The 27,387-nt window shown below is 35.9% G+C and overlaps 1 protein-coding gene across 9 annotated transcripts in view; it reads right to left on the bottom strand.

Annotated features, from left to right (window-relative positions):
- EVI5 (ecotropic viral integration site 5) overlaps positions 1–27,387 on the bottom strand; it is a 203,871-nt gene that overhangs the window by 19,603 nt on the left and 156,881 nt on the right. For all 9 annotated transcript variants that reach the window (XM_059082311.2, XM_067042691.1, XM_059082379.2 and 6 more), the window contains one exon: positions 8,836–8,931. In XM_059082311.2, coding sequence (XP_058938294.1) covers positions 8,836–8,931 — 96 coding nt within the window. The remainder of the gene's footprint in view (positions 1–8,835; positions 8,932–27,387) is intronic.

Below are 27,387 nucleotides of genomic sequence, written 5' to 3'. Positions count from 1 at the left end.
ATCATTTCTTTTATTAAGAAGCTTATACACTGAGAAACCTACCACTTTTCACTGTAAAAACATACATGAAGGCTTAAAATTCCACATTTTGAAAAATTTCTTAAACAATAACCTTAAAATTAAAATGCAATTATCAGGGCTTCCCTGGTGGCACAGTGATTAAGAATCCGTCTGCCAATGCAGGGGACACAGGTTCAAGCCCTGGTCTGGGAAGATCCTACATGCCGCAGAGCAACTAAGTCTGTGCGCCACAAGTACCGAGCCTGTGTTCTAGAGCCCACGAGCCATAACTATTGAGCCCATGTGCCACAACTACTGAAGCCCACACGCCTAGAGCCCATGCTCCTTAACAAGAGACGCCCGCACACTGCAATGAAGAGTAGCCCCTGCTCGCCGCAACTAGAGAAAGCCCGCACGCAGCAACAAAGACCCAGTGCAGCCCAAAATAAATAAATTAAAAAGTAGTTGTATTTCTAAAAAATATAATTCAATTATCAACAGCCATCAGTACAAACAGAATACACTATTTTTGATTCTTATTTCTGCCTCCAGATACAGATTGTTGTTATCAAACCTGTTTGTAAGAATGTAAATTCTATTCTAGGTTACCACTCTGTAAACTAGGTAATATACTCAGAGCTTTGCAAGATTTAAAAGGAAACAAACACTGGCAGAAACATAGCATAGAATAAGCATCCAGTTAAGAAAACAAAAACAAAATCATTCAGTTGGACAAAAAGAGGAAAAAATAGCTGCCAATACCTACAGAGCCAAATGACTAAGTTCTTTTCTACCTTTATTCTGGTTTTAATGCCTAGATGAAAATCAATGTTTCTTGAGTCTTTAAAAAGCTTCTTCTTATTTTTAAATTCAAGTTCAAGTGGTTTTATTAACTATTTTTAAACTGAAGAATACAGGGAAGAAAAAAAGACTCAAACAGTACCAAAGGGTCATCTGTCATTTGACTCTTAAAGATCCTTATTTCAAAACTTCTAGTTTGATAACAAAATGAGTATACATATTAAACATATTAAGAATGTTTAGGACATTAAAAATACATTTTGATAGATATGTAATTAAATCCATAGCTCAGGTATACATAAACAGAGTTATCAGAATTTAAAAACTTAAAGATTACATGTATAAATATTTTCTAAGCCAAACTGCAGTAAGGGCTTTGTTTAGATTTCTTTTTATTTACTCAAACTCCTAATTTCATACTTGGCTAGAAGAAAAAAAAGATTCTAGTGACATACGACGACTTAACTTAAAAAACCTGCCTCCCCAACAAAGGAGACAGGAAGAGAGAAGACTTTTTGGAAACCAGCACAATGTCTATCCTTAGAGAGAAAGTTCATTCCACTTACCCGGATTGTACGCTGTTTAGAGCATCCTGTAATAGTTCGTTCTTTCTTTCTTTTTTTTTTTTTTGTCCTGAAATAGCTAACAGTTCTCTAACTTCTTCAAGAAGGAGGTGTTAGTAATCATTCAGTGACAGACCATAGATCGATCCTTCTCAAGTTCTTTCATAAATCATCCACCGTTTTCTGATAAATGGTGAAAAATGATGACGAGACCTCTTTAAATAAATTCATTCTTCAGATGGATCAGGGAAGTTTAAAAAATCTAATTAAAACAACTATGCTGAAATGCTTCTTTCTTGAAAGTCTCCTTTTGGGGGGCTCCTGTATCTTCACACTTCCCAGTTCCCCTCCTATCCCACTGGTGGTTTTAATCTCCTTTGCTGGCTCTCTTAACCTTAAAGGTCAGGAGTGCCACAAACTTGCTCCTGGACCTCCTCTTTATCTACGATTGCCATTTATATGCCAATGACTAGTAAACCTATTTTTAACCCTGACCTCTTTTTTAGAACCTCATACTCACATATCCATTGACTACCTGCTATTTTCATTTTAATGTTTAACAGGAATCTCAATCTTAACATAAACAAAACAAAGCTTTGAATCTTCTACCCTTCCCTAATCTCAGTAAGTGGCACCAACCATTCACTCAACTATGAAGCCAAAAAACTCTGGAGTCACTGACTGCACTCTCATGTCCCTCATACAATCCATCTGCAAGTTCTCTGCCTCTAAAACATATCTCTAATACATCCACGTTGCTAAGATTTCCACTTCTGCCATCCTTCTAAGTCACCTTTGCTCTTACCTGGACTATTTTATTTTAACAGCCTCCTAATGAGTTTCCCTATTTCCATTCTTACTTTCCTACAATCAATTCACCATATAGTAGGCAGGGCAAATCAAATCACATCATCCTTTGCTTAAAACCATTCCCACTCAACCAAGAATAAAATTCAAATGATTTATCCTGGCTTACAAAACACTGTATATGATTTGACTCTGTCTTCCCCTCTAATCTTACCTCATACCATTTTTTCCCACCCTGTGCTACACTCCAGCCACATTAGTATGGTTTCTCAAAAAGTCTACTTCATTTTTGTCTAGGGCCTTTGTGCTAGTTGTTTCTTCTGCCAGGCATGATCTTTCCACTGTTTTTCGCACATCAGGAAGCTTCTTAGCACTCCTATCACAACTTATACGTTACGTTATCAGCAAAGCCTTTCACAATCATTTCTTCATTAAAAACGTTTTCATGGAGTACCTACCACATGCCAATATTGTTCTGGATGCTGGGGGGAAGGTACCCAATCTTATTAGTAATTAGGGAAATACACATTAAAACCATAATAAGAATCCTCTTCACAGTCAAACAGTGACTAAAATTAGATAAAGACTGACAATCCTACATGCTGATGAGGATGTAGAACAATAGAAACTATCTTTACTACTCATCGGAGTATAAATAACAGCAATGTTCTTAAAAGGCCAAAATGGAAGTAATTCAAATATTCAGGAACAGAATAGATAAATTGTGGTATATTTATACAAAGAAAAGTTACACAGCAATGAGAATGAATAACCTATAGCTACATTTAAAAATAACATAGTAAACTGCACAAACCACTTTGAGCAAAAGAAGACACAAAAGAATATATACCATAAGAAGCCATTTATATAAAATTCAAAAACTTAAAACTACTGTATTAGAAGCTGATATCATGGTTATTTTTGAGGAGGAGGGAGTGAGAGGTTGTGACAGAATATGAATAGAGCTCTGGGGTCTATTTCTTGGACTTGGATGGTCGTTACATGGGTGTGATTACTGTGATAACTTACTGAGAGACAAACTTGTCACCTGGGCACTTTTCTGTAAGTTTTACTTCTATAGAAAAGTTTTAAAAGGGTTTGTGTTCTTTAGATTGTTCAGTTTTTATGATTATAAACCCATATTATTACAGAGCGTTAAGGATAATAGCTGATGGACTCATACTAGAAGGTCTTCTTTATGAAAAGAGCCATGAAGACGTTTTGTCTTAGTATCAGGAATAGGTGTGGCTCTTCTAAAACTGGTCTGTTTTTATCACATAGACACTATGAAAAGTTTAAATTGACCAGGTTTCCCCCTTTCGTTGACTGTTGAAAACCTTAGAGCCAAGTTTGAGGCTCACTTATAAAAATGTATAAGATGCTTTTGTGGTATGCTATTTTGTATTGGCCTTACTCAAGGCTCCATATTATATTCCCAGTTTTCCTTCTCTCACAAAAGTACAATTTGCTACTTTGTATCATTTGCAAACTTCCTTTATCCTATCTGGAACAAGGCAGGGTATTAGCAAATAAAAGTGCTTTAATGTTTTTTATCTCTTTCTTTTTAAAAATATATGGTTTGCTTTGGTTTTACTTCATTCTCATTTTTTAAAAAATATTTCATTCCACTGGACCACCAGGGAAGTCCCTCATTCTCATTTAATGCACTGTAATCTGACTAAAACTCCTGATCCTGAATTCCAGCTTCTGCCACTTACTGGTTATGTGACTTTGGACAAGTTATTTAGCCTTGGTGAGCCTATAATATGGGAATAATAATTTTCACAGGATAATTGTGAAGATTAAAATAATTATCCAAAAGATCTATACCTGGTTTAGCAACAACCACATAGAAAGCTTAATAAAAATGGGGAATATTTGCTTTATATAGAAAAGCTACTAAGTGAATAGAACTAGAATTACTTTTGTGAGACTTTATGGATATAAAGCACATTAAAACTATTTTATTAAGACATAAAAATTGAGCAAAGCTGTATAATGGGGAAATATTTAATTTTTAGTATAAGTGAACTATCTTCAGTATGGATTTACCTATTCCTAGAACATCCACTGGAACACATCACCATCAAGAACAAGTGAAAACATAAAATTTGTATTCCAAAAACATTTTCAAATCAGCTGTTTACTGTGCATTTTCCTGTGAAACAATATTGTAAATGGTAGCAAGGATTTAAGGAACCCAGAGAAGCTTAGTCAACTGATAATTTGGGTGAACCATATGATTATACTTCTCAATATGTCAATACATAAATGAGTTCTGAGTACATTTCCTTTGGCTTCTAAATGAGATTAACTTTCTACCTCCTTCTATCTCCCTTTCCTGGCATTTAGAAAATATTCTTTGTCTTCAGTGGTCGGCAGCTGCAAGAAGACAGATCAGCATTGAAAAAGTAGATGGCTTATTCATTTCTGGAATCTACATTTTTGTTTTATGGCTCCTACTGAAATGTTCCTGATGTCCAATCTGCCTGAAAACATTTCATTTTTCAAAACCCAGCCCAGATGCTGTTGCCATCTTATCCCTGTATGTTTCAAAGGAGGCTATATAGCATATGGTAGTTAAGTGCATGGATGGGCTTAAAGTCATATAGTCTAACATTCTACCTCTATCACTGACTAGTGTATGACCATGGGGAGCTATTTAATACCCCAGAACCTCAGTTTTATGACAAGTAAAGCATGAATAATAATGATGCTACCTATTTCAGAGGACTGTTGTGAAGATTAAAAGAAATAAAGGAAGTATAATACTTAGTACAGTGTCTGACACAGAGCAGCTGTTGAATGAATGGTAGCTACTATAATGCTATACTTTTCATTATGTATTACAATTTGTTTATTTGTACGCCTATCTCCTTTGTTAGACTGTGAGCCCCTTGAGGCTATGGATTGTGTTTCAATCTTCTTTATCTTCAGTTCTAAACCCAGTGCCTAGTATAGAGTAGGTGCTGTGATGATAGATGGGTGAAAGGGCAGGAGGCGGGAAGATGGGATAACGAAAGCACTTAAATTGGGACCTTGGGTCTTTTCTATGTCTCCCATGAAGACAGAATGTAGGGTTAAGGGGAGGATTTAACCACAGCTCCTGCCAGGTCTGGGGCAGCAAGAGTTTCCACAGTGGCTTCTGTGAAGCTCTTCGCAGGGTAAAAGGCTTCAAATTAAAAGATTGCTATGGTAGGTAGGTAATATTAGGACCAAAATTAGGTGGTGAGGGTAGGAATTGCAGGAGTTGGGAGTCATAGAAATCACATGGATGGATGACAGTAAGGTGCAGAAAGTGAAGATAAATCTCTATTTGCAATGTTAACAGAGAGAGCCCTTGTGGCTAGGTCAACTGCAGAATTTACTTACTGGATATATGCAGATTCATGTGTCAAGGAGGACAACACAGTTAAAATATTGTCATTAATTGACATTCTTAAGATTTTAAACATTGATGACATGTTTTCTAATCTAACGTCTCTGTAAGCAGCACAGAAAAGAACAGGCCAAACTAGATTAGATCCTGGCTCAACCACTTACTATTTGCATCATCTTGGGAAAAGTTACTTAATCATTGTGAGTCTGTTTCCACATCCATTCAACTGAGGATACCACCATCACGTGGGATTATTATGAAGATCAGTAGTAATAAATATGAAGTGTCTGTCACAATGCTTGGCCAACAGACCAATGAATAGTATCTATTATTGTTATTTTATAGATTAACAATATATTCAGCCATTCATAAAAAATAACCTGCTTAATCCTCTTACTATTTCATACAGCTAACTATGCTAAGTGGTCATAGCTGTTATAACACGTACAACATTGCTGTATCTTCAGGAAGATGAATTTACAAAGTTTGTCTCACTATTTCCTTCAACATTTAGAGAAGTACAAAGATCAGCTAACAAAGTGACTATTAACAGTCACATGCTCAAATACAACATTAATACTTAAAAGTCAATTCTTATGTTGAAAGCCAAACGTTCTGGCAAATTCTAGCATACAGACAAAAGTTAAGTTGGAGCAATTAGATTGACTTCAGTTATCTTTTTTTTCCCCTACTGTGAAGTGCTATTCACAAGAATGAAAAAAAACACTAGACTAAAGAAGTGACAACTTGTTTAAACTTCTCAAGAAGCTGGTCCAACAAAGAGTAATTTTTATAGTAAGTTGAGTACAACCATTTATCTCAGTTTAAACGTTCACTTGTTTTCACTTATCCTTTCTTTAGTTATAAAACTTTGAACAGGTGCATATATTAAAATCTGCTCAGAAAACATAATGAAAAGAAGTCTCCAACTGGAGACCTATAGTGGTTTCACATTATCTATAATAATAAACTTAATCTCTTCTAGCTTTGAAGATTCACCATAAGCTGGTTCTATTCAGTCTAACCTTATTTCCACAACTCAGTCGCATTAATTCTTTTTTTAAAAAAATAAACTGATTTATTTTGTTTATTTATTTATTTTTGGCTGTGTTGGGTCTTCGTTGCAGCATGTGGGCTTTCTCTAGTTGTGGCATGTGTGCGGGGGCTACTCTTCGTTGCGGTGCACAGGCTTCTCACTGCGGTGGCTTCTCTTGTTGCGGAGCATGGGCTCTAGGAGCGTGGGCTTCAGTAGTTGTGGCTCACGGGCTCAGTAGTTGTGGCTCACAGGCTCTAGAGCGCAGGCTCAGCAGTTGTGGCACATGGGCTTAGCTGCTCCGTGGCATGAGGGCTTTTCCCGGACCAGGGCTCGAATCCGTGTCCCCTGTTTTGTGGTACGTGGACCTCTCACCGCTGTGGCCTCTCCCGTTGCGGAGCGCAGGCTCCAGACGCGCAGGCCCAGCGGCCATGGCCTACAGGCCCAGACGCTCCGCGACATGCGGGATCCTCCCGGACCGGTGCACGAACCCACGTACCCCGCACCGGCAGGCGGACCCCCAACCACTGTGCCACCAGGGAAGCCCAACAGGCGGATTCTTAACCACTGAGCCACCAGGGAAGCCCAGTCACATTAATTCTTAATCGAATCTGGCCTCCTCTAAACTCCCAACCCCAAACCCACTCTCACCTCTGTGCTTGTGTGGTCCCCAGCTGTACTCATTCTCCTCTCTACTATGCTTTCTAACTGGGACTTGGTTAAGCCCAGGACTCTGGCCTATTCTGAATCACCTAATTAGCATCTTCACAAACTGTTATAGTTTTTAATTTGCACAATCTAGCTCTTTATTTTAACAGAAGAAACTTCTACCTGTTAAGTAATTTTCTTTTCATGTTTGCATAAGATAAAAGATTGCTTTCACAAGCCACAGATCAACCCTACATTAAAGTTAAACCTCATGAACTATTATATTTTCTGCCATTCCTGATGAGGAGAATATCATTATTTTTAGTTAAGGTACATTCCTTATCACTAGATGTCAAAATTATAAATGGGAGGTTGCTTTATTTTAGTCATAATTTCCTTTGAGAAAATCTTTGAACATAAGGAATAATTCTTAGGGTCCTCAAAAGAATAAGGGTTTCTAGAACATGCTTATTTGTAACTTGTTCTTTCATACATGGCTATCAGATCAGAACAGATTATAAAAAATGCACATGAATAGGTAAAGATTATACATGATCCTGAATCCCTCAAATGTTATCAGAGCTGAAAATCAATATTTATAGGCATGACCTCCCAAATTTCAGGACAAATTAAATTAAACCACATCTAAGATTTATCATTTTTGTTAAGGCTTTGTTTTTTCATTCAGATTTTACTTAGATTGACTGCCTCCAGGAGGTATTACCCAAAACACTTAGACTTTCACTGAAGAGTGTAATACCAGTAAAGGGTAATATCCAAACTTCTTCCTTTGAGGTTTAAATTAATTTAGTGAAGAAAATGAGTTTCTTTCTTAACAAATGAGGTTTATGTTACCCATTCAAATCTCATCACTGTGAATAAACATTATTGTACAAATAATTCAAGGTAAGAAACACACTTTTCCATTCATGTTTAGCCAGATATTTATCATTTAAAAAAAGAAAGGAAACTGACCTAGAGCTACATTAATAAAAAGTGTCTCTCTAATCAAAACACATTATTTTAAATAATTTAAATTACCTAGTATAGTATCTAGTAAAACTATCTGCAAATTTCATGAGCTGAATCTCACAGATTCAAGGTAGTGCCAGTTTAAAAAGTATTCAGATACTAAGAAATCTGTTAACTGATATTAGGCAAGTATCCTTTTTTGCAATCTCAGTAATACCGCTTGGGAAAAAGAAGACAAGAGTAAAAAAAACTTCCCTCTATCCACAACGGTAAATACCACAAATCTACTATAGAGGTAAAAAGAAAATTTTCATTTAATTTAAGTAACTTTGACACCCAGACAAACTACCTTTTCAGATCACAATAAAAAAGTGAAATATTTGCCATACAAATATTAATTGATCGTTTCAGATCATGATTAAAGAGGTTTAAGGAAAATAAATCCTCAATACTGGAACAGAAAAATTCATGTTAAAAAGAAGGTAATCTTCCAAAATATTATTATTAATCATAATCAAAGATTCACAGAAAATATTTACCATGAAAGAGTCAGTCATAAGCAATAATAAAGTGTTGTGTCAATACAGAGGAAGGAAGAAAGAAATATGTGAAGATCAAAATTTATCACTTACCTCATGATTCAGCTCTGCTATCTGATCTTTCAGTTCCCTAATGTACTGGTTAGAATCAGACTTGTTAAGCTGTCCTTGAAGCTTTCCTTCTTCTTTCTGTTTTGTGACAATACAACAAAGCAAAATCAAGAGACAATTTTCACAGCATATTCTCAAACATTTGAAGATATAGGACAGCATAAGGGCATATCCTTTAATTGGCTAAATTCTGAACAAATCTATTCTCAAACTATTTCTGTACAATAATTAATAGTAAACTATATTGAATATTTCTAAATGGTGCTTATTAATTATATTAATACAATTTATAAAATGTACCTTTTGAGAGACTCCTAGAAATCAATAATCAAATGGGTCTACTAGTGAAAAAAATTACCCTAGAATTCAAAAGCCATTTATCCAGTTATTCTGAGGGCAAATGCTTTTCTGTCCATTCTATAAGAGATTCATTGCTTAGCTGAGAAGGTTATACGCCCCCTACGCTACACTACAAACCTGCTTTTGCTGGGGAATAGAGAAGGAAAGAAAACAGGTTCTCCAAACCACTCTTAAAAGGGGAGGACAGCTCTGAATCTCTTCTGTTTAATTAGCTCAGGAATGCGATTAAAAGGTGCTCTAATCCTAAGAACTAGTTCTAGAATCATGCTGGGATCATTTTCCAGGGAAGTAGACTAGGAAGGGGAGGAGCTGCCTTTTTCTTATACCACCTGAAAACAAATGTACTTTGAAGGTAAAGAGCTTATTAAAGAGTGAAAACAGGATTGTTTTTGTTATCTCCAGATTATTTGTTTAGGAAGTTGATGCTTAAAATGTTAAGAAGGTCTGATGCAGAGACGTCTACTGAAACTACTCATGCCAGAAAAATACCAATTCACTTTCAATAGTCATCACTCAGTTTCCTTACATGGAGACAACCACTGTTGACAGTTTTTTTAGTGTAGTCTTTCCATGGTATTTTGTACATATACAATCAAACACACATGTATACACACATACATATTTTTACTCATACTATCAACACTATACAAGCTGTTCTACACTTGCTATTATCTCTCAAGAATATAACTTGAAGATCATTCAATACCAGTATACATAGAGCAGAAAGATAAAACATTTTGATTTGAGAGAGCTCTGAAGTTCCTGTAAAAGTTATCTTAGTGGTATCTAAATATTTATCGGGTTTTTAAAAGTAGGTTTTAAAAGGTGCCTTAGGTTCTGTACAATTACCTTGCGTGTAATGGGTTGTAGTGAAGAGCATTTTCCAATGTGGAAAATGTTTCTTTCCACTCACAGTAAGAAGGGACCTTGGACATTATCTGGTTTGGACCTCTGACTGCAGCCAAATCCAGCCTCTACTTTTCTTCTACACACCTTCCCCTAACATCCTTGGCAGAAAGAAGAACTAGACAGAGCTGCTCCAGCAACAGAATGGGTAGCCCCTCTGCAGAGTCAGGGCACCTTGCCAACAGGATTGCTCTTCTGTGCTAAACTATCTTTACCACCTTGATTTCATTCTTATGTACCCTTAACATGTTCTGCAAATCCTTTCATCAAGTTATTCCTATATGTACTTTTTTAATTTTATTTTTTTCTTTTGGCAACCTGCCTTAAAAACCTTTTACTGGAATTTGGCCTGCTGAAGCAGTTTGATGTAACTAATGTTTGTATAGATGTAAAAGAACAACTACTGTTTCTACAGGCTTTAAAACTTTTCTTATACATTTAAACACATGAATATCACATATAATCATCTAAGCAAAGAACTAACTTAAACAATTACTATATTCCAAATATGCAGGGCTTCTTAAGTATATACAAAAGACACCTTATGGTTTTTAGCCACATTCCCATATTTATGAAAAAAATTTTTTTGAAGATTTAATTAGAAGTTTTAGTATGATGGCCAGAGAAATGACAGCAGAACCAATAGAACAGCAGGGATACCAAGTCAGGATCCTAATCATACCATCTCTGAAACCTTCCTTACCTGTTTTTCCAGGTATATGAACCAATAAAGTCTCTTTATTATTTAAACCAGTTCGAATATGGATTTGTCACTTACAACCAAAAAAAAATAAAAATAAAAAAGCTAACATACCTTGAGCAATTAGACCTTCACAATTGAGGTTGCCTAAAGCATCTTTGTATGTAATGATTTAACTTACCCCCTATGCATCTAAAATGGTACTAGCTATGTACCATCCTTAGAAGAATCGAGAAAATACTCAATTTTCTGTAGGACTTAATTCTCTTGTGGAGCTGTGGTGGAGAAAGACTGGGGCTTACAATGAGCTAGGAATTGTTCTAAGCCCTTTATATATAATCATCACAACAACCCTGTGTAATAGGTATTATTTTCATTTATATTTCCTAGATAAGGAAACTTAAATGAAAGACTGAGTGAACTGTCTGCGTAAGAGTCACAGCAACAGTTGACACATTTTTCACCTTAAATTTACAGCACTATGAACATGAGAAATAATGGAACAGAAGAGAATATATGGAAATCTATGCAAAGCATCACACATATTAGCTTTCTTGGATTTGTTACAAAAATCTTTATGTATTCATTTCAGCCTTCGCTGATTTAAACGGTAATTGCAATATCAAAAGAATTAAAGATAAAATGCTATATAGCAGGGACTACCCTGGTGGCGCAGTGGTTAAGAATCCACCTGCCAATGCAGGGAACACAGGTTTGATCCCTGGCCTGGGAAGATCCCACATGCCACGGAGCAACTAAACCAGTGTGCCACAACCACCGCGCCTGTGCTCTAGGGCCCACATGCCGCAACTACTGAGCCCACGCACTGCAATTACTGAAGTCTGAGCACCTAGAGCCCATACTCCGCAACAAAAGAAGCCCACACACCGCAAGGAACAGTAGCCTCCGCTGCCCACAACTAGAGAAAGCCTGCAGCGCAGCAACAAAGACCCAACGCAGCCAAAAAAAAAAAAGCTATAGCAACTTGCATTTATGGCCCTAAGCTAATGACCCATATTATCAATTTACAGTTGTCGAATACCACTTACATGTACTTATACATTCATCTTATTTTTAATCACTCCACTTTTTAAATGAAATATTTCAAAGGCACAGAATAAGAACAAAAGAGTATTATAATAAAGACTAATGAACCCACCACCCAAATTCAGCCTGTTTCATAACCATCTCATTCTAAGATTTTCCTTGGCTCTAGACTTCCTCTGCCTTAGTCCCGTATATCTCAAAGATGGAAAAGAAGATGTCGAGCAGAAGGGATTAAGTAGTGAGTGCATGAGAGAAGGAATAATGTAGGAAAAAAATTTTTGGAGGGAGAATATTCACTGATGTAAATAAAATAAATAAAGCCATCATTCTTACAGAATGTACTTTCTAAATTCCATATGTGACATGAGAAATGGCAGCAGAAATTTAACTGTTGTGGCCTCTCCCGTTGCGGAGCACAGGCTCCGGACGTACAGGCTCAGCGGCCATGGCTCACGGGCCCAGCCGCTCCGCGGCATGTGGGATCTTCCCAGACCGTGGCACGAACCCGTGTCCCCTGCATCGGCAGGCAGATTCTCAACCACTGTGCCACCAGGGAAGCCCCCAGCTGTCCTTTCTGATGGCTTTAAATTTTAGTCTAATTTTACTATCATGTCATATTAATTCCCTTGAAATGGTTGATTAAATGGAAAGTGCAATCCACTACTAGGGAGAAATCCTTCTGAATGAAATAAGCTAAATGTTTATGGTTTGGAATCAGACTTGGAGAAAGGTGATTTTAAATCAGGTCCCCAATAAAGGCAAAGGTCTTGAGGATTTTGAACACTGCATAGCAATATCATCATGTGGGATAACATAAAATTTTCAGGGCAAATAAAATGACAAAGCCCAAGGTAAGCTCTAATATTGTAAGAAAGAAGCTCAAGAACACAGAAATGCTTTAGGTCTGAATGGCTGTAGAATGACCAGTAACATAATTAATATCATTTCTTCCCTACAGGAAAACTTGCATGAAAAATATGCTTGGCAAGATAGAAATCATTAAATCTGTTTTACAGAGAGCAACCAAGGGACTTCCCTGGTGGTGCAGTGGTTAAGAATCCGGCTGCAAATGCAGGGGACACGGGTTCGATCCCTGATCCAGGAAGATCCCACATGCCGCGGAGCAACTAAGCCCGTGCTCCACAACTACTGAGCCTGCGCTCTAGAGCCCGTGAGCCACAACTACTGAGCGCGCATGCCACAAGTACTGAAGCCTGCACACCTAGAGCCTGTGATGCACAACAAGAGAAGCCTCTGCAAGGAGCCCACACACTGCAATGAAGAGTAGCCCCCGCTCGCCACAACTAGAGATAGCCCATGCACAGCAACAAAGACCCAACGCAGCCAAAAATAAATTAATTAATTTAAAAAAAAATTTTTTTAAAGCGATCAAGTGACTCCAAAGATTTGTTTCTTCCAAAGGTGGGTCTTTGTAGGGTTTGGCTAAAAAGTTTGTTATAGCACTTTGATTTCTTTGGAGGAAAGGTAGTGTTTAGTGAAAAACAGGGCAGTTAAGAAATTTTACAATAAAAAATGGAGGGCTTCCCTGGTGGCGCAGTGGTTGGGAGTCCGCCTGCCGATGCGGGGGGCACGGGTTCATGCCCCGGTCTGGGAGGATCCCACGTGCCGCGGAGCGGCTGGACCCGTGGGCCGTGGCCGCTGGGCCTGCGCGTCTGGGGCCTGTGCTTTGCAGCGGGGGAGGCCACAACAGTGAGAGGCCCGCATATCACAAAAAAAAAAAAAAAAAAAAAAAAAAAAGGAATGCTTTTATCTTAAAAAAAAGACTCCTGAAAGATACTTGTGAAAATCAAAGAAGCCCTCTTAGATTTTATGACTAAAAAAACGGTGTTCCTCAAATTTCTATTAACTGCAGAAAAAAAGCAGAATTTCAAAGAGAAACATTTTATATGTTTGATCAAATCTAATTGCATGTAGTTGTTCTTTTTAGATCTAAATACAAAGGTTACTATTGGGTCTTTTTTTTTTTTTTTTGCAACAACTTTTACAAATATAAAGATTCTGATGCCCATCAAACCACTGTTTCTGTGGACAGACAGACAGATACCCCGATAAACAACCTATAAGGCACACTGGCTAAACTGAAGAAAGAGGAAGGGTGATTAAGCAACTCAAGGCTCTAGCAGTGACCCCAGGAGAAAAAAATCACCATCCTGGCACACTTGTCACACATTAGTAGCACACCAGTGTGACAGACACAACTGCTGGAAAGCTCTGCTTGGGGCATTCTGATTCAATAGTCTGCTTTAAGGGAATATAGCTGATATTTCAAAAATAGAAGTAAAAAATGAGAGATGTCCTAAATGCTATTTAATAAACTGAAATGTATAAAAATGACCTTTTATCTAAAAGTCTGTGATTTTTATGTTCTACAAATAGGGTCTCATTTAAATATGTTAATATAAAGCCTTTTAAGGATCCTTTTTAAATGTAAAAACTGAATAAATGTATATCTACAACACCCCCAAATATAATTAACTATTATATTCTAATAAGTGGATATCAATTTAATTTCACTTCTGAGGCAGTTCATTCAATTTTCTAATGTTTAAGGTTTTTTTGCAAGTATTTTTATAGCTTTCTATTTTCAAGCAATGTCCACATGGTTCTTTCTGATAAGCAGGTGGGAAAATGTCAGCTATGCTAATAAATTTACCAGGAACCTGCATTTTCTTGAGGTTTTCTTTTGGTCCAGCTGATAACAAAAACAGATTGCCAGTTAACTGGTTTCCTAAGCAAAACTAATAAGGTAAGTAACAAACTTAAAGAGATCCAACATATAAACAATTTTGGCAATTGTCAGTAATTTCAGTGAACAGACCTTAAATATATATCTTTTTCACACAGCAAAAGAAACTATATCAAGAGAGCATAAAGTAACTTTATGAAAGTTTTAAATGCATATTTCACTTTGAATGATTATTTTAGGAATTACCATTATGAAGTCTAAAATAATCTAATTCATATTAAGGCCTTAAGCCACTGAGCTTTATGTATGAGCCTCTTAGTCAAAAGGTCATTAATAACTCTAGTTAATAATACGCAAGCTTAAGTGACTGGGGTAAAGTATGACAACTTTAACTTACTCTGACATGCATCAAAAATATAAGTGAGCTAGAATGGTAGATGGGTAAGTATCTGATAAAGCAACATTTAAAACAAATATATCAAAATATTAGTTTTAGAATTGAGGTGGTGATTTTATGATGTTCATTATACAATTCTTTCAACTTCTGTATGTTTGAACTTTTTCAGAGTTATCGATAAAAAGCAATTAATTTCCTCTCCCTCCCCAGCCTGCTAAAAAGTAAGCACTTGGTCCACACTGTTCTTCATTTACATATGTGAAAAGACACATATCTACCAAAGGTTACTTAATGTTTCTTCATTTAAGAATCCATGTTTTGCTCTAGAATGGATACTACTTTCTTCACATTTTACTGGAAACTTAAGAAACTAAAAAGCAATATGATTAAATCATACAATTAGTACTTCATTAAAACAGAATATAATTTTGGAGCAGGCTAAATTATAGTTCATCTCTATAATATTTTGTATTAGATTTTATGGTTGTTACCTCAAGATCCATTCTCTCTCCCTCATTATGTAGTGGTGATAGAATTGGAATTATCCTGATCCTTAACCCCACAGGTATGCCCTGATTGGTGGGGTTTAACTCAAACAAGATGATCACATCTATTTTGCACAGCGATTGGTTCAGGGGTTTCTCAAAGTGTGACACTCAAAACTTTTGCTGGAAAGTATGGGGTACAGTTTCTTATTCTGGATATTACCATATGTGGGTATAAAGCTCACCCGTAAGCCATTTTAACACAATAAGGAAAACCTCCTGAAGATAAAAATGACAAGGAGGGCTGAGCCTTAAGAATCATGGTTAAATACAACAAAATAGAGCTCAAACCAAACTTTTCCTGAAGCTCACCCTACTTCTGGACTTTTCAGGTATGTAAGCCAATAAATCCCCTTTATTATTTAAGCCATATTATTTATGCCATTAACAAATCCAGAATTGGGTTGTCTGCAATAAAAACATCTTACCTAATAAATATTTTTTAAAATATGGCTAAGTAAATAAACACCATGATATAAACAACATAATCTATGAAATGCTTAAAACAATGATTCCAAATGATGATTATGGAAAAAAAAATCAGTTTGGGAGTTTTGTAAACATATAGATTAAGAGAAGCAATTTCTGACCTACTGAATTCTAAATGTCTGGGAATGGAGCTTGAAAATCAGTATACTTTGAGAGCTAAACAAGTGGTGATTCTGACATAACCAGCATGAGATAAACTACACTTGAAACTCACTGGTTTGAACCATCTTTGAAAATTAACTATTTTTTTAAAACACAAATTCAAAATTCTATTTATATGCCAATTATAAAATGTTTTTTACCCTATTTCTTTAAAATCTCTAATATTTTATGAGTTGACACTCATTACAGAATTTACTTAGTATAACTTTACATTTTAAAAAAAGAGATGTTTTTTTCAACTACCACAATGGTGAATGTGGTAAATGACCAAGACTGATAAACTTATCTACAAATAGTCTCTACATTTCCAGAGCGAATATATTTAAAAACAAAAATAGAGGAAAACTGTCAAGGGTTCTTTAATTTCTTTCAATTCTGCTATCAGTTTCACTTCACATTATTTCTGTGATAGTTTCAGCTGGTCAGTTCCCTGTCTGCAGAGGTTGGTTCACTTTGAACTCAAATCCCTGTCTTGGTTAACCTAGCTCTCAAACAGAAAATATGATTTAAAGTTTGGTAATGCATGATGAGGAACTAAATAAAATGTTTGGGATCTGAGAAAATTCCACACATATGACCCCTATGACTGAAAACTATTTGTTCTAAAGAATGAAGAAAAACCAAAGATTTGGGACCAACAAAATAATTCTTTTAAAACTTAAAGTACCAATATTATGAGGAGATATGGCAATAAATAAGGGAAATATGGAGAAAATTAGAAAATTCTCTAAACTTTTTTAAAATCAGGTAACAGATTGTTATAGCCCCAAAGCTATGTTCTTTAATATAACACATATAAATGTGTATAGAGGATATTTTATTTAGAGCAGTGATTCTAGTGTTCAACTACCTAGACTGTTGATTAACGACCTTTGGCATATACCTTCACCAGTTTTTGTCCCTGCAACCTTTGGGAACTCTAATCACAGAAAGGATGAGGTAGAGATGGACTGTGTTCAGGATCCGTAAAATATTCTGTTACCTGAATATTTTCAATCTGTTGATTGAAAAATCATAAAAGCTGTGGTCAGCAGGAAATAAGTGAATTATGTATTTGTGTAAGTCACAGCAGAAAGTGGACATTTTAATTAGAAATACCTTCACCTACGTCTACTGTACTCTAACATACTATTTAAAAAGGTTGAACAATTAACTATGGTAATGCTAAAAGATTGAAGAGTAAACATGAAATGTTTACTGTATAGCTCTAAGCAGCATGTCATTGCGTGTTATGTTGCAGCAAAACTGAGATAAATATGTTAAGTTGCTTTGAACAAGTGTTTGAGAGAAAAGTGTGGTTAAGCAGTGGACAACATTAAAAAATATTGTGACAATGAGAAAAGAGGAGGCAGGGGTCCTGGTGTGTTTAAATTCATGAATTAGCCTCATTTTAAAAGAGAAGTTGTAATAGGCATGCCTAAGAGTCCATTCTTGTTTATTTGTTTCTTTATCTATGTTTTTAAGGCTGGTTATAACTTACCCCTATCCTGCCACAGGAAGGACACTTCCTTAGACAGGAAGATAGCAGATTTTAAAAAGCTGTGTTTCAAGCCATAGGCTTTTTAACGCTCTGTACAACCAGATAATTTGCTTAGAGGGTTTTGGGTTTTTTTTTTTTTTTTTTTAAGAATTTAACCAGTTAACACCTACTTAATATACTAGATATGTAGATGAAGGTAGTAGAAAGCACCTTATATGAAATATAAAAGCATCTAGTCTATCATTAACATCTTGCAAAATTTTTCTCTAGCTTTTTAAAAAAATTTTCAAATCTACATTAGAGCTGAAAAAAAGTACAATACCCATATACCCCTTAGTTATAGTCACTAATTACTATTTTGCCACATTTGCTTTTGTTTCTCCTATTTGCGTATTTTCTGAAACATTTGAATGTAAGTTGCAGATATGACATTCCACTACTATATATTTCAGCATGCATCTCCTAAAAGTAACCAAATGTCCTTACAACACCTAAATTAATAGTAATTTCACAGCATCATTAAACATGTACTTCCTATTCAAACTTTCCTAAATGGGCCCAAAATGTTTTATTATTATCCACAATTGAACCAAGGTTCATGGTTACATTTGGTTATTATATCTCTTTAGCCTTTTTAAATCTAAAGTAGTACTTTTGCCATTTTTATCCCATGATATTGTTGATATTTTAAGAGTCAAAGCTGACATGGAGCAACTAGGCCTGTGAGCCACAATTACTGAGCCTGCGCGTCTGGAGCTCATGTTCCGCAACAAGAGAGGCCATGACAGCGAAAGGCCCACGCACCGCGATGAAGAGTGGTCCCCGCTCGCCGCAACTAGAGAAAGTTCTCGCATAGAAACGAAGCCCCAACACAGCCAAAAATAAATAAATAAATAAATAAATAAATAAATAAATAAGGAAGCTTTCATTTAAGAAAAAAAAAAAGGGTCAAAGCTGAAATAGAGAAATTTCCCATTCAAATGAAAACAAGTACTGTTTTTATTCCTTTTTTTCAAATCAAACAGGTAACAGAGTAAAACTAATATAATGTATATTTAATGGTTGGTTGGGTCAAGGGAGTAAAAATAGAAGACATGGGCACAGAAATTTAAATACCTGAAGCCAAAGACTCAGAATATTTATAGGAATACAGCATTTTATATATTACCCTTGTAAATATTTATTCTATTATTTATATGTATTTGGTAAAAGATAAACATAATAAATATTAGCAATTACGATTTTTTGCCTCGTATTAATAGATTAACGTGTTTAACATTTCACTCCTATGAGGTCCAAAGAACTCTCTCTATATAACATCACTTTAAACACACAAAACCCTTTCAGCCTGTCATTTGTCTCTTTGTAAAAATATTCTATAAAGTAGGTACATGACTAAATTCTGGGAAAAGCATAGTGTTCATCACAAAGAACTCTCTAAGAAAGAGAAGACCTGTCATAAAAGAAAGCATAAAACAACCACTCATTAAGCTTTATCTTGCTCACTGAGAGAGTGCTCATAGCTGGAAAACTGTGTAACTGAAGAAAATGTGATTCACCTTCTGGAGAGGTGGAACTGTCATATTTTAATACCTTTATATTCCATGTCATGGGGGTTATCATCTCAGTGAAAGATTTATTTCTATTTTTGTTTCTTGGTTTTGTTTTTTGTTTCTAATACCACAAACTTAAACTCCAAATAGGTACTCTTGTGCACTGTAAAGCAGCTTCTGTCTCACTTTTTCCTTATAAGGAAAAGGATATATGGTAATGTATCCCATTTACTAAGGATAAACACTGTTATGCCAGGCTGAGTTAACACCTGACAAACCCTTTTGGGGGGGGCGGTAGTACTGTCTTGGGAAACCAAGACTTTCGAAGAATTAGTTACAAAAAGCCTTTCTAGATCTATGCAAACATCATTTCATCACTTTGTCTACTACCCATCACTTTTATTTCTCTAGATTGTCTTCTCCCAGCTTGACGACGACTATGATCTAGGCCTGTTATTTCCATCCTCTGGATACTTATCACCACTTCTTTCTCTTAGCCAGATTTTCTCCAGACTGACGGACTAATAATAAGCCCTCTCTTTTGGCCTGGTGCTTTACCTGATTATTGTCCTCACAGGTGTTTTTTTTTTCTGTGGTACGCGGGCCTCTCACTGTTGTGGCCTCTCCCATTGCGGAGCACAGGCTCTGGACGCGCAGGCTCAGCGGCCATGGCTCATGGGCCCAGCCGCTCTGCGGCATGTGGGATCCTCCCGGACCGGGGCACAAACCTGTGTCCCCTGCATCGGCAGGTGGACTCTCAACCACTGCGCCACCAGGGAAGCCCCCGGTCACAGGTGGTTTGATCTAAGCACAGCCTGGCCTCAACAACACTAGAAGATTAGACAGACTAGTGGCTTACCTGTCAAGGATCACATGGCTAGCCAGGGATAGAAACCAGATTTCATTCCTAGTGCCTTAATTGTAAGACTAATCACAGCAAGATATGTGCTAGAATTATTTTTCCAAAATGGGTGGTGCTTATGTTACTCATTTATCTTTTTCTGGACCCTCTGTACAGAGTGTTAGTAAGCCAAAGTTGGGGAGTTCAGTCCTTAGCTGTCAAAATTTCTCATGTACCTTTCTTAGCATCAGATGACCATATACATGGCTCTTATATATTAACCTCATGGATAAAACATGCTTTTATGTGGCCTGTTTAAAGGATCCATGCAGAGCTGATTTTGCCAAAAAGCATCTTTATCAACTTATTAGACTATTAGAGTATTAGAACTTGATAGGGGGACTTCCCTGGAGGTCCAGTGGTTAAGAATTCGCCTCTCACTGCAGGGGGTATGGGTTGGGGAACTAAGATTCTGCATGTTGTGCAGCTCAGTGAAAAAAAAAACCAAAAACAAACAAAAAGATAAATCAAAGACAGCCCATGTAAAGATAATATCAATAATACTTTATAAATTTCAAATTAGTAACTCATACTATAAAATTAATTTCCTTCCTCAACTATTTCAATGAGGTGGTCTGGCCTGGATGTGATTAATACAGTAGAAAAAAAATAGGAAAAATATTTTAATCGAAAAAAAAAACATAAAGAGAGTAACAATCATTTCTATTCATACTCCTCAGAATTGATCAATGTTAACATCTTGGAATACATGCAGTCAGATTTTTTTTTAAGAAAAATAATTGTTTCTGTAAAATTATATATGTTTGCCTTAAGTAACCTGGGCAGTGCTAAAAATATAAAAATGAAAATTAAACATTAAATATTAGCTAAAATTAATAGGAAAAGAAAGTACAGTGAATGCCAAGTGTTTCTTCAATATAAGAGAGGTAATTTCCTTAAAAAAAAAAACCTCTAAATTTAAGGGATAACAAAAAAACATTAAGATGTTAGAAGTCTGCATTTTTATTACATGCTTTAAATGTATGTGGTATTGACTGACTATCTTGCTGGGATATGAGTGCATTTATACCTGCTTTCATATCCCCTCTCCCTCCACTTCCAGATTTTTGTTAGCTATGTTATTTTCACACTGTCAAAGTTTATTTTAAAAAAACTCTCTCACTTGTAATCATTATTCCCATATTTGTTTAGTATTTGTTCTGTATTTAAACAGATTCAACATTTGCCACCCATCTTTTCAAATAGCACCCACATTTCATAGTTCTTTATTTTGACTTGTTTTAAGCTGAATTTCACTATCCAGTAATTTTTTCAAGATTATGAGACTAGTATCCTAGCAATCTTTTCACACTGGAAAATGACAACCTATTTCTTCAAAATATCTGGATGACACATTGTTTGGCTATAATATTTTTGGGTCAGCCAAACTCAGAATGTTGTAGACTGGTACTAAGATAACTTCCTGTGGTGATGGAAACGTTCTCCATCTGCACTGTCTAATATGTTAGCTAGTAGCTACTGTGCAAAATGAGGCTATGACCACATTGGCTGGCTAGTGGCTATCATATTGGAGAGTGCAGCATAGCCATTGCTCTGTTGATTTCTGGCATTGAATATGCTGCAAGAAATCTGGAGGACAAGTCTTAATCTTCCCATACAACTTTGTAGGTAATTTGCTCTAAGTGTTTGAGGAGCATTCTGCGTCAAATTTTCCTAGAACACAAGGTTTTCTTTTAATTTGCATCTTTGAATCTTCATTAATTTCAAGGACCTCTTCTTATTTTTGAATATATCTTCTTTCTATTTGTTGTGGGATACCAATTATTCTTAGTGTTAGATTATCTGCCTGTCATCCATAAGCATTAGCTAATATACTTGTTTTTCATTCTTAACCTCTATATTCATTGTGATTATTATCTCAAGCTTTTCTTCTATGCCAATATTCCAATTTTCAGCATTGTCCATTGAATAGGCTATTATTTTGTGGTTTCTGCAATGGTGTATTGTGCTTCAATTTATTCTCTTAGGGGTACAATCCCCTCCTTCTTACCTCAGTGTACTTTTAAATTATCTTATCTTTTGATTTCTTAATTTTACTAAATTCACGTTTAGTTGTTTTATAATATGAAGTAATTGTAATTCCTCTTTTATCCTTGAATTACCTTTCTTCTTGGTTGGGATGTTTCTGAATAGTATTTCTTTCTCTTTTCTCTGCTATAATAATAGAAACCAAGTTGTTGTGTCACTTCTCATTATGCTCATGGCTAGATGACTGTGTCTAGATATTCTAAATGCTCTAATGATATGAGTTACTTATTAACTCTCTTTCCATCATATTTAAAATCTATTTTCTGTGCCCTCCAAGCTCAAGTTTATTCCCATTTTTCTATGGCATGGGGAAAAGAAGAACCTGGCTAAACAGAGGCACTCTTTATTCTTCTGAGATTCTGTTAAATATTTTGTATTACCTAACTGGGGGGATACATGCCAAAACCTGGGTTTTAGGATTCAGATCATTTCCCAAATACAGTGTGTTGTCCCAGGGCCTTCACTTTAATTAAGATTCAGATGTTCACTTTCTAATCTCCTTCACTGGGTTTTTCCTCTTAGAAGTTTCTACAACTTCTCGGTCAGACATACTCATTTTCCTTCTCTCCACGTTTGGGATATGACTGAATCTTCCAGGGGTTTTGCTGACTTACCTATATATACAGCGTGGTGACATAGGAGAGAGGGAGACAGTTGAAGTTAGAAGCCAAGCCCTGCTAGACCTCTCTGCTCTTAAATAGTTTATTTCTTTCCTTAGCTGTCACTTTTAAAGTTTATTGCATTAGGGTAAGATCCTTTTCCTCTCAGGCTGCTTTTAGTGGGAAAGTATTTGCCTTTAAAAAAAAATTTACTATTTTGTTAGACGGTTGAGGTAGGAAATTATGGGATCAGTTTCAGTCCACCTCTGGGGCAGCATTTAAACAAATGAATCTTTACACCTGAAATTTATGTAATATTGTACATCAACTATACTTCAATAAAAAAAGGTACTTTGAACCTACCTGTTCTTATTGCATAATAATATTAAATTCTCATGTACATTGCTGCCACCTAAGATTCATTCAACAATTATTTTTTGATCACCTGTTACATGCCAGGCACAAGGCATACAGCAGTATGTAAGACAAACCAGGTTCTAATATATTACATGTGGGTGTGAGTTGATTTTTAAAGTGAAGGTAATTTCAGATACTAATAAGAGCTACAAATAATATGAAACACAAGGATGAAATAGAGAGTTACGGCATTAGGCTCCTACTTTACAAAGGTGGTCAGGGAAAATCTCTATGAGTTGGTGACTTTTAAGTTGAGATATAAATGATGAGAAGGAACCAGCCATGGGAAGATCAAGGAGCATAGCATTCCAAATGCAGGGAAGAGCAAGAACAAGAGCAAAAGCCTGTAGGAATGAATGAGCTTGGTTCTAGAAACAAAAATAAAGTTGGCGTTGTTAGAGCATGACGTGAAGGGGAGTGTGGTTTACGATGCAGTCAGATAAGTAGGCAGGAGCCAGACAACTCAAAGACTTTAAGGCCAGAGAAGGAGGGTGGCATTTTTGCTAGGTTGACCAAGTTTTCTACATTGCTGTTTTCCAATAATTATTTCGAAGCGCTGATTCTTACTTCCATTCTAGCAATGGTTACCTCAAGTTATTTTAATGTATGTACATTAAAAAATTATAATGGTAATCATATAAATTCATATGGTATAAAAACTGAAGTTTCCCTTTCTCTTTTGCACCAAGCCCTTTATGCTCCCCAGAGGGAGCTTTGATAGGTATCACAGCAGGCATCCCAATCTACTTAAACACATATACACACACATATACTTTTTAACTTACACAAATGGAATTATCACTACATTCTATAATTTTTCTCATTATTATGTCTTGCAGATCTTTCTTTATTCTTTCTTAAAGATACAGACTTTTCCAAATATGGATCTACTATGGTTTAGCCATTCTCCTAATAATGAGTAGTTATTCATGTTTTTAAGTAATAATGTTAGATTTATGCACCCATCTTAAGAAGTTACATAAAGAACACACACCAAAGCTACAATAGATGAAAGGAAATAATAAAAGAACAGGAATAAAATGGGAAAAAAAGTTGCTTACTGTTTAAATTTGCAATTGTTTACTAGTACTGTCCTGGCCAGTGGTATTAGAAATATTGGCTACTGCAAGCACCATTGCTTTCTCCTTTCTTGAACACCCTACAGATGTCTAACATACCACCCAATTCTGAACTGAAACTTATCATTAGTTATTAAACTTTTATATAGTAACTTTAGAATAGGAAATCAGTACTTAATATACTTCAACATTTTAAGCCTGACAAAGTAAAACTTAAAACATGGTTTACAAATAGACATCACACCCTTAAAGGAAATAACAGAAACAATTAGTAATCTCTCTGTGCGCTCTTCATAGAGATTTCAAAATAAATCTAAGGTTATACATAGGATGTGGGTTTTTCGCTGGGAGTAGTATTACAGAAGGTTTGTGGTATTAGAAGGGTCATGACACAATGCAGGTTGCTTAGTCTCAAATGCAAGTGTAAAGCTTACATTAAAAAAATATTTTAAATTACACCCACAGATGAGAAAATGTAATGAAAAGAGAGATTATGCTACAGAAAGATATATACAAGCTCTCTCTCTCCTTTGTAAAAGTTAAACTATTTTAGAGACCATTAAAAGGCATTATCTTGACTATTTTAAAGGTTAAATAATGCTTTTTTTCAAGGCTATATTATGAAACTATGTTCAACGGTCACAGAGGCAACCATATTAACTTGCAGCAGCAGGAGCACAATTTCTAAGTTCTAATTTGATATTTTCAATTAAAGCAAACTATATTAAGCAAATTATAACTGCATATGAGATGATGATAGTAGCAGAAAACACAGTGATTTGAGTAAGTCTGTGACAGTCGATAAGCAATCACTGTGATTAATCAACATAATCTTACTGAAACATCAATAGCAATCACTAAGCTTTAGTAAGTTTTTACTGATTTGTACTTTGCCTTAAGAAAAATTAATCAGAATAGTAAGTGTGGTAAATGATAGCCTCTCCATGACTTCAAGGTGACTCATTTGAAACATCTAAAACCAAATCATACTCATATCATGTACTATTGGTAAGTTTCTAAAACAGTTTCCTGTAATTTCAAGTCACAGACAAAAAGGTTTGACTATTCTTTACGTTTTAGTAACTAGACAAAAGGTACATATAAATATTTTTAAGAAATAATAAGGTAAGTTGAAAAGTATGGAAGGGAGGAAATAAATCAAAATTTTTTCTCACTACTAAGACTGATTTAATTCCATTTCAGAAGAGAAATACATCCCACACATCGTTAAAGTGATGTTTCTTACAGGATCAGCTAAATACACACATGAAAAATCAGCATTTGCACAAGGTCCAAAAACTAGAAAATATTTCTTATAAATCAGTTTAATTAAAAATATCACATTTTGTGACCAATACTTAAAATTCTATCTAATTCCAGGGGTTCCTAAAAACCGTGGAATTATATAAACTATTTTTTAATTAAAAAAATTTGGGGCTTCCCTGGTGGCGCAGTGGTTGAGAATCCGCCTGCCGATGCAGGGGACACGGGTTCGTGCCCCGGTCCGGGAAGATCCCACATGCCGCGGAGCGGCTGGGCCCGTGAGCCATGGCTGCTGAGCCTGTGCGTCTGGAGCCTATGCTCCTCAATGGGAAAGGCCACAACAGTGAGAGGCCCGCATACCACAAAAAAAAAAAAAAAAAATTTGTTGTTGTTTTTTTTTTTTGGCCACGCCACACAGTTTGTGGGATCTTAGTTCCTCCACCAGGGATTGAACCCAGGTCCCTGGCAGTGAAAGTGTGGAGTCCTAGCCACTGAACTGCCAGGAAATTCCCATAAAATATTTTTTATAACAGACTTTCCTCAAAGAGTTTTAGATATACAGAAAAATTGAGAGGATAAGAGTACTATATACTCCCTTGCACTGTTTCCCCTGTTATTAATACCTTCCATGTTGTTACAATTAATGAACTAATATCAATACATTGTTACTAACTAAAGTCGAAAGTTTATTCAGATTTTCGTAGGGTTTTTTTTTTTTTAAACCAATGTCTGTTCTAGGATCCTATGCAGGGTACCACATTACATTTAGTTGTCATGTCTCCTTAGGTTCCTCTTGGCTGGGACGGTTTCTCAGACTTTCTATGTTTTTGATGACCTTGACAGCTTAGAGGAGTACTGGTCAGGTGTTTTGCCAGATTCCCTACTATCGAAATTTGTCTGATATTCTTCTCATAGTAAGAATGTGATTATGGGCTACTGGAAGACCACAGAGGTAAAGTGCCATTTCATCACATCCTATCAAGAGTATATTACTAGCAATGTGATTTACAACTGTTGATGCCGATTTGATCATCTGGGTGAGGTAGAGTTTGTCAGGTTTCTCAAAAAAGTTACTTTTTTTCCTTACCCTTTCCATAGTGGACCCCTTGGAAGGAAGTCACTGTGCACAGGCTACACTTAAAGACTAGGAAGTTATGCTTCCCTTCTGAAGGGAGAGTATCTACAAAAGTTATTTGGAATTCTTCTGCATAGAGATTTATCTCTTCTTCCTCATTTATTAATTTATTCAATCATTATTGATATCAGTATGGATCCATGGATATTTATTTTATACCTTGAATTATAATCCACTACTATGTTAATTATTTTTTCCTATTTTAAATATTGTTCCACCTTTGGCCACTGGGACCTTTTTCAGTTGGCTTCTCTCTGTCCCTTTAACATATTCCTGTTAATGTAGGGTTTTGTTTTGTTTTGTTTTGTAACACTTCCTTACTTTTTGACACTGCAAGATACTCCAGGCTCATCTTGTATATTTCCTTTTCTAGTCCTGCAATCAGCTATTTCTCTCAGGAACCTTGGTTTCTGTTATTGGAGAATGGTATCAGAAACCAAGATCTGTGATAAGTTTAGTACATAAACTAATTTTTATTTTTACTTAAAAAATTTTTTGGCTACGCCACATGGCTTGAGGGATCTTAGTTCCCCTACCAGGGACTGAACCTGGGCCATAGCAGTGAAAGTGCCAAGTCCCCACCACTGGACCACCAGGGAATTCTCTAAACTAATTTTAATAACACCAAGATGATCACTGGTAGCATGGTACTTTAAGGGTCTAACCTATGTTCACTAATTCTTTAGATACTATTATGAGCTGGTCTTGGGTAAGTGAATGATATCCTTCATTCCTAGAGATAGCA

Source organism: Kogia breviceps, chromosome 1 (assembly GCF_026419965.1).
Source record: "Kogia breviceps isolate mKogBre1 chromosome 1, mKogBre1 haplotype 1, whole genome shotgun sequence".
NCBI classification, from domain to species: Eukaryota; Metazoa; Chordata; class Mammalia; order Artiodactyla; family Physeteridae; genus Kogia; species Kogia breviceps.
This window is presented reverse-complemented; position numbering and strand designations above follow the sequence as displayed.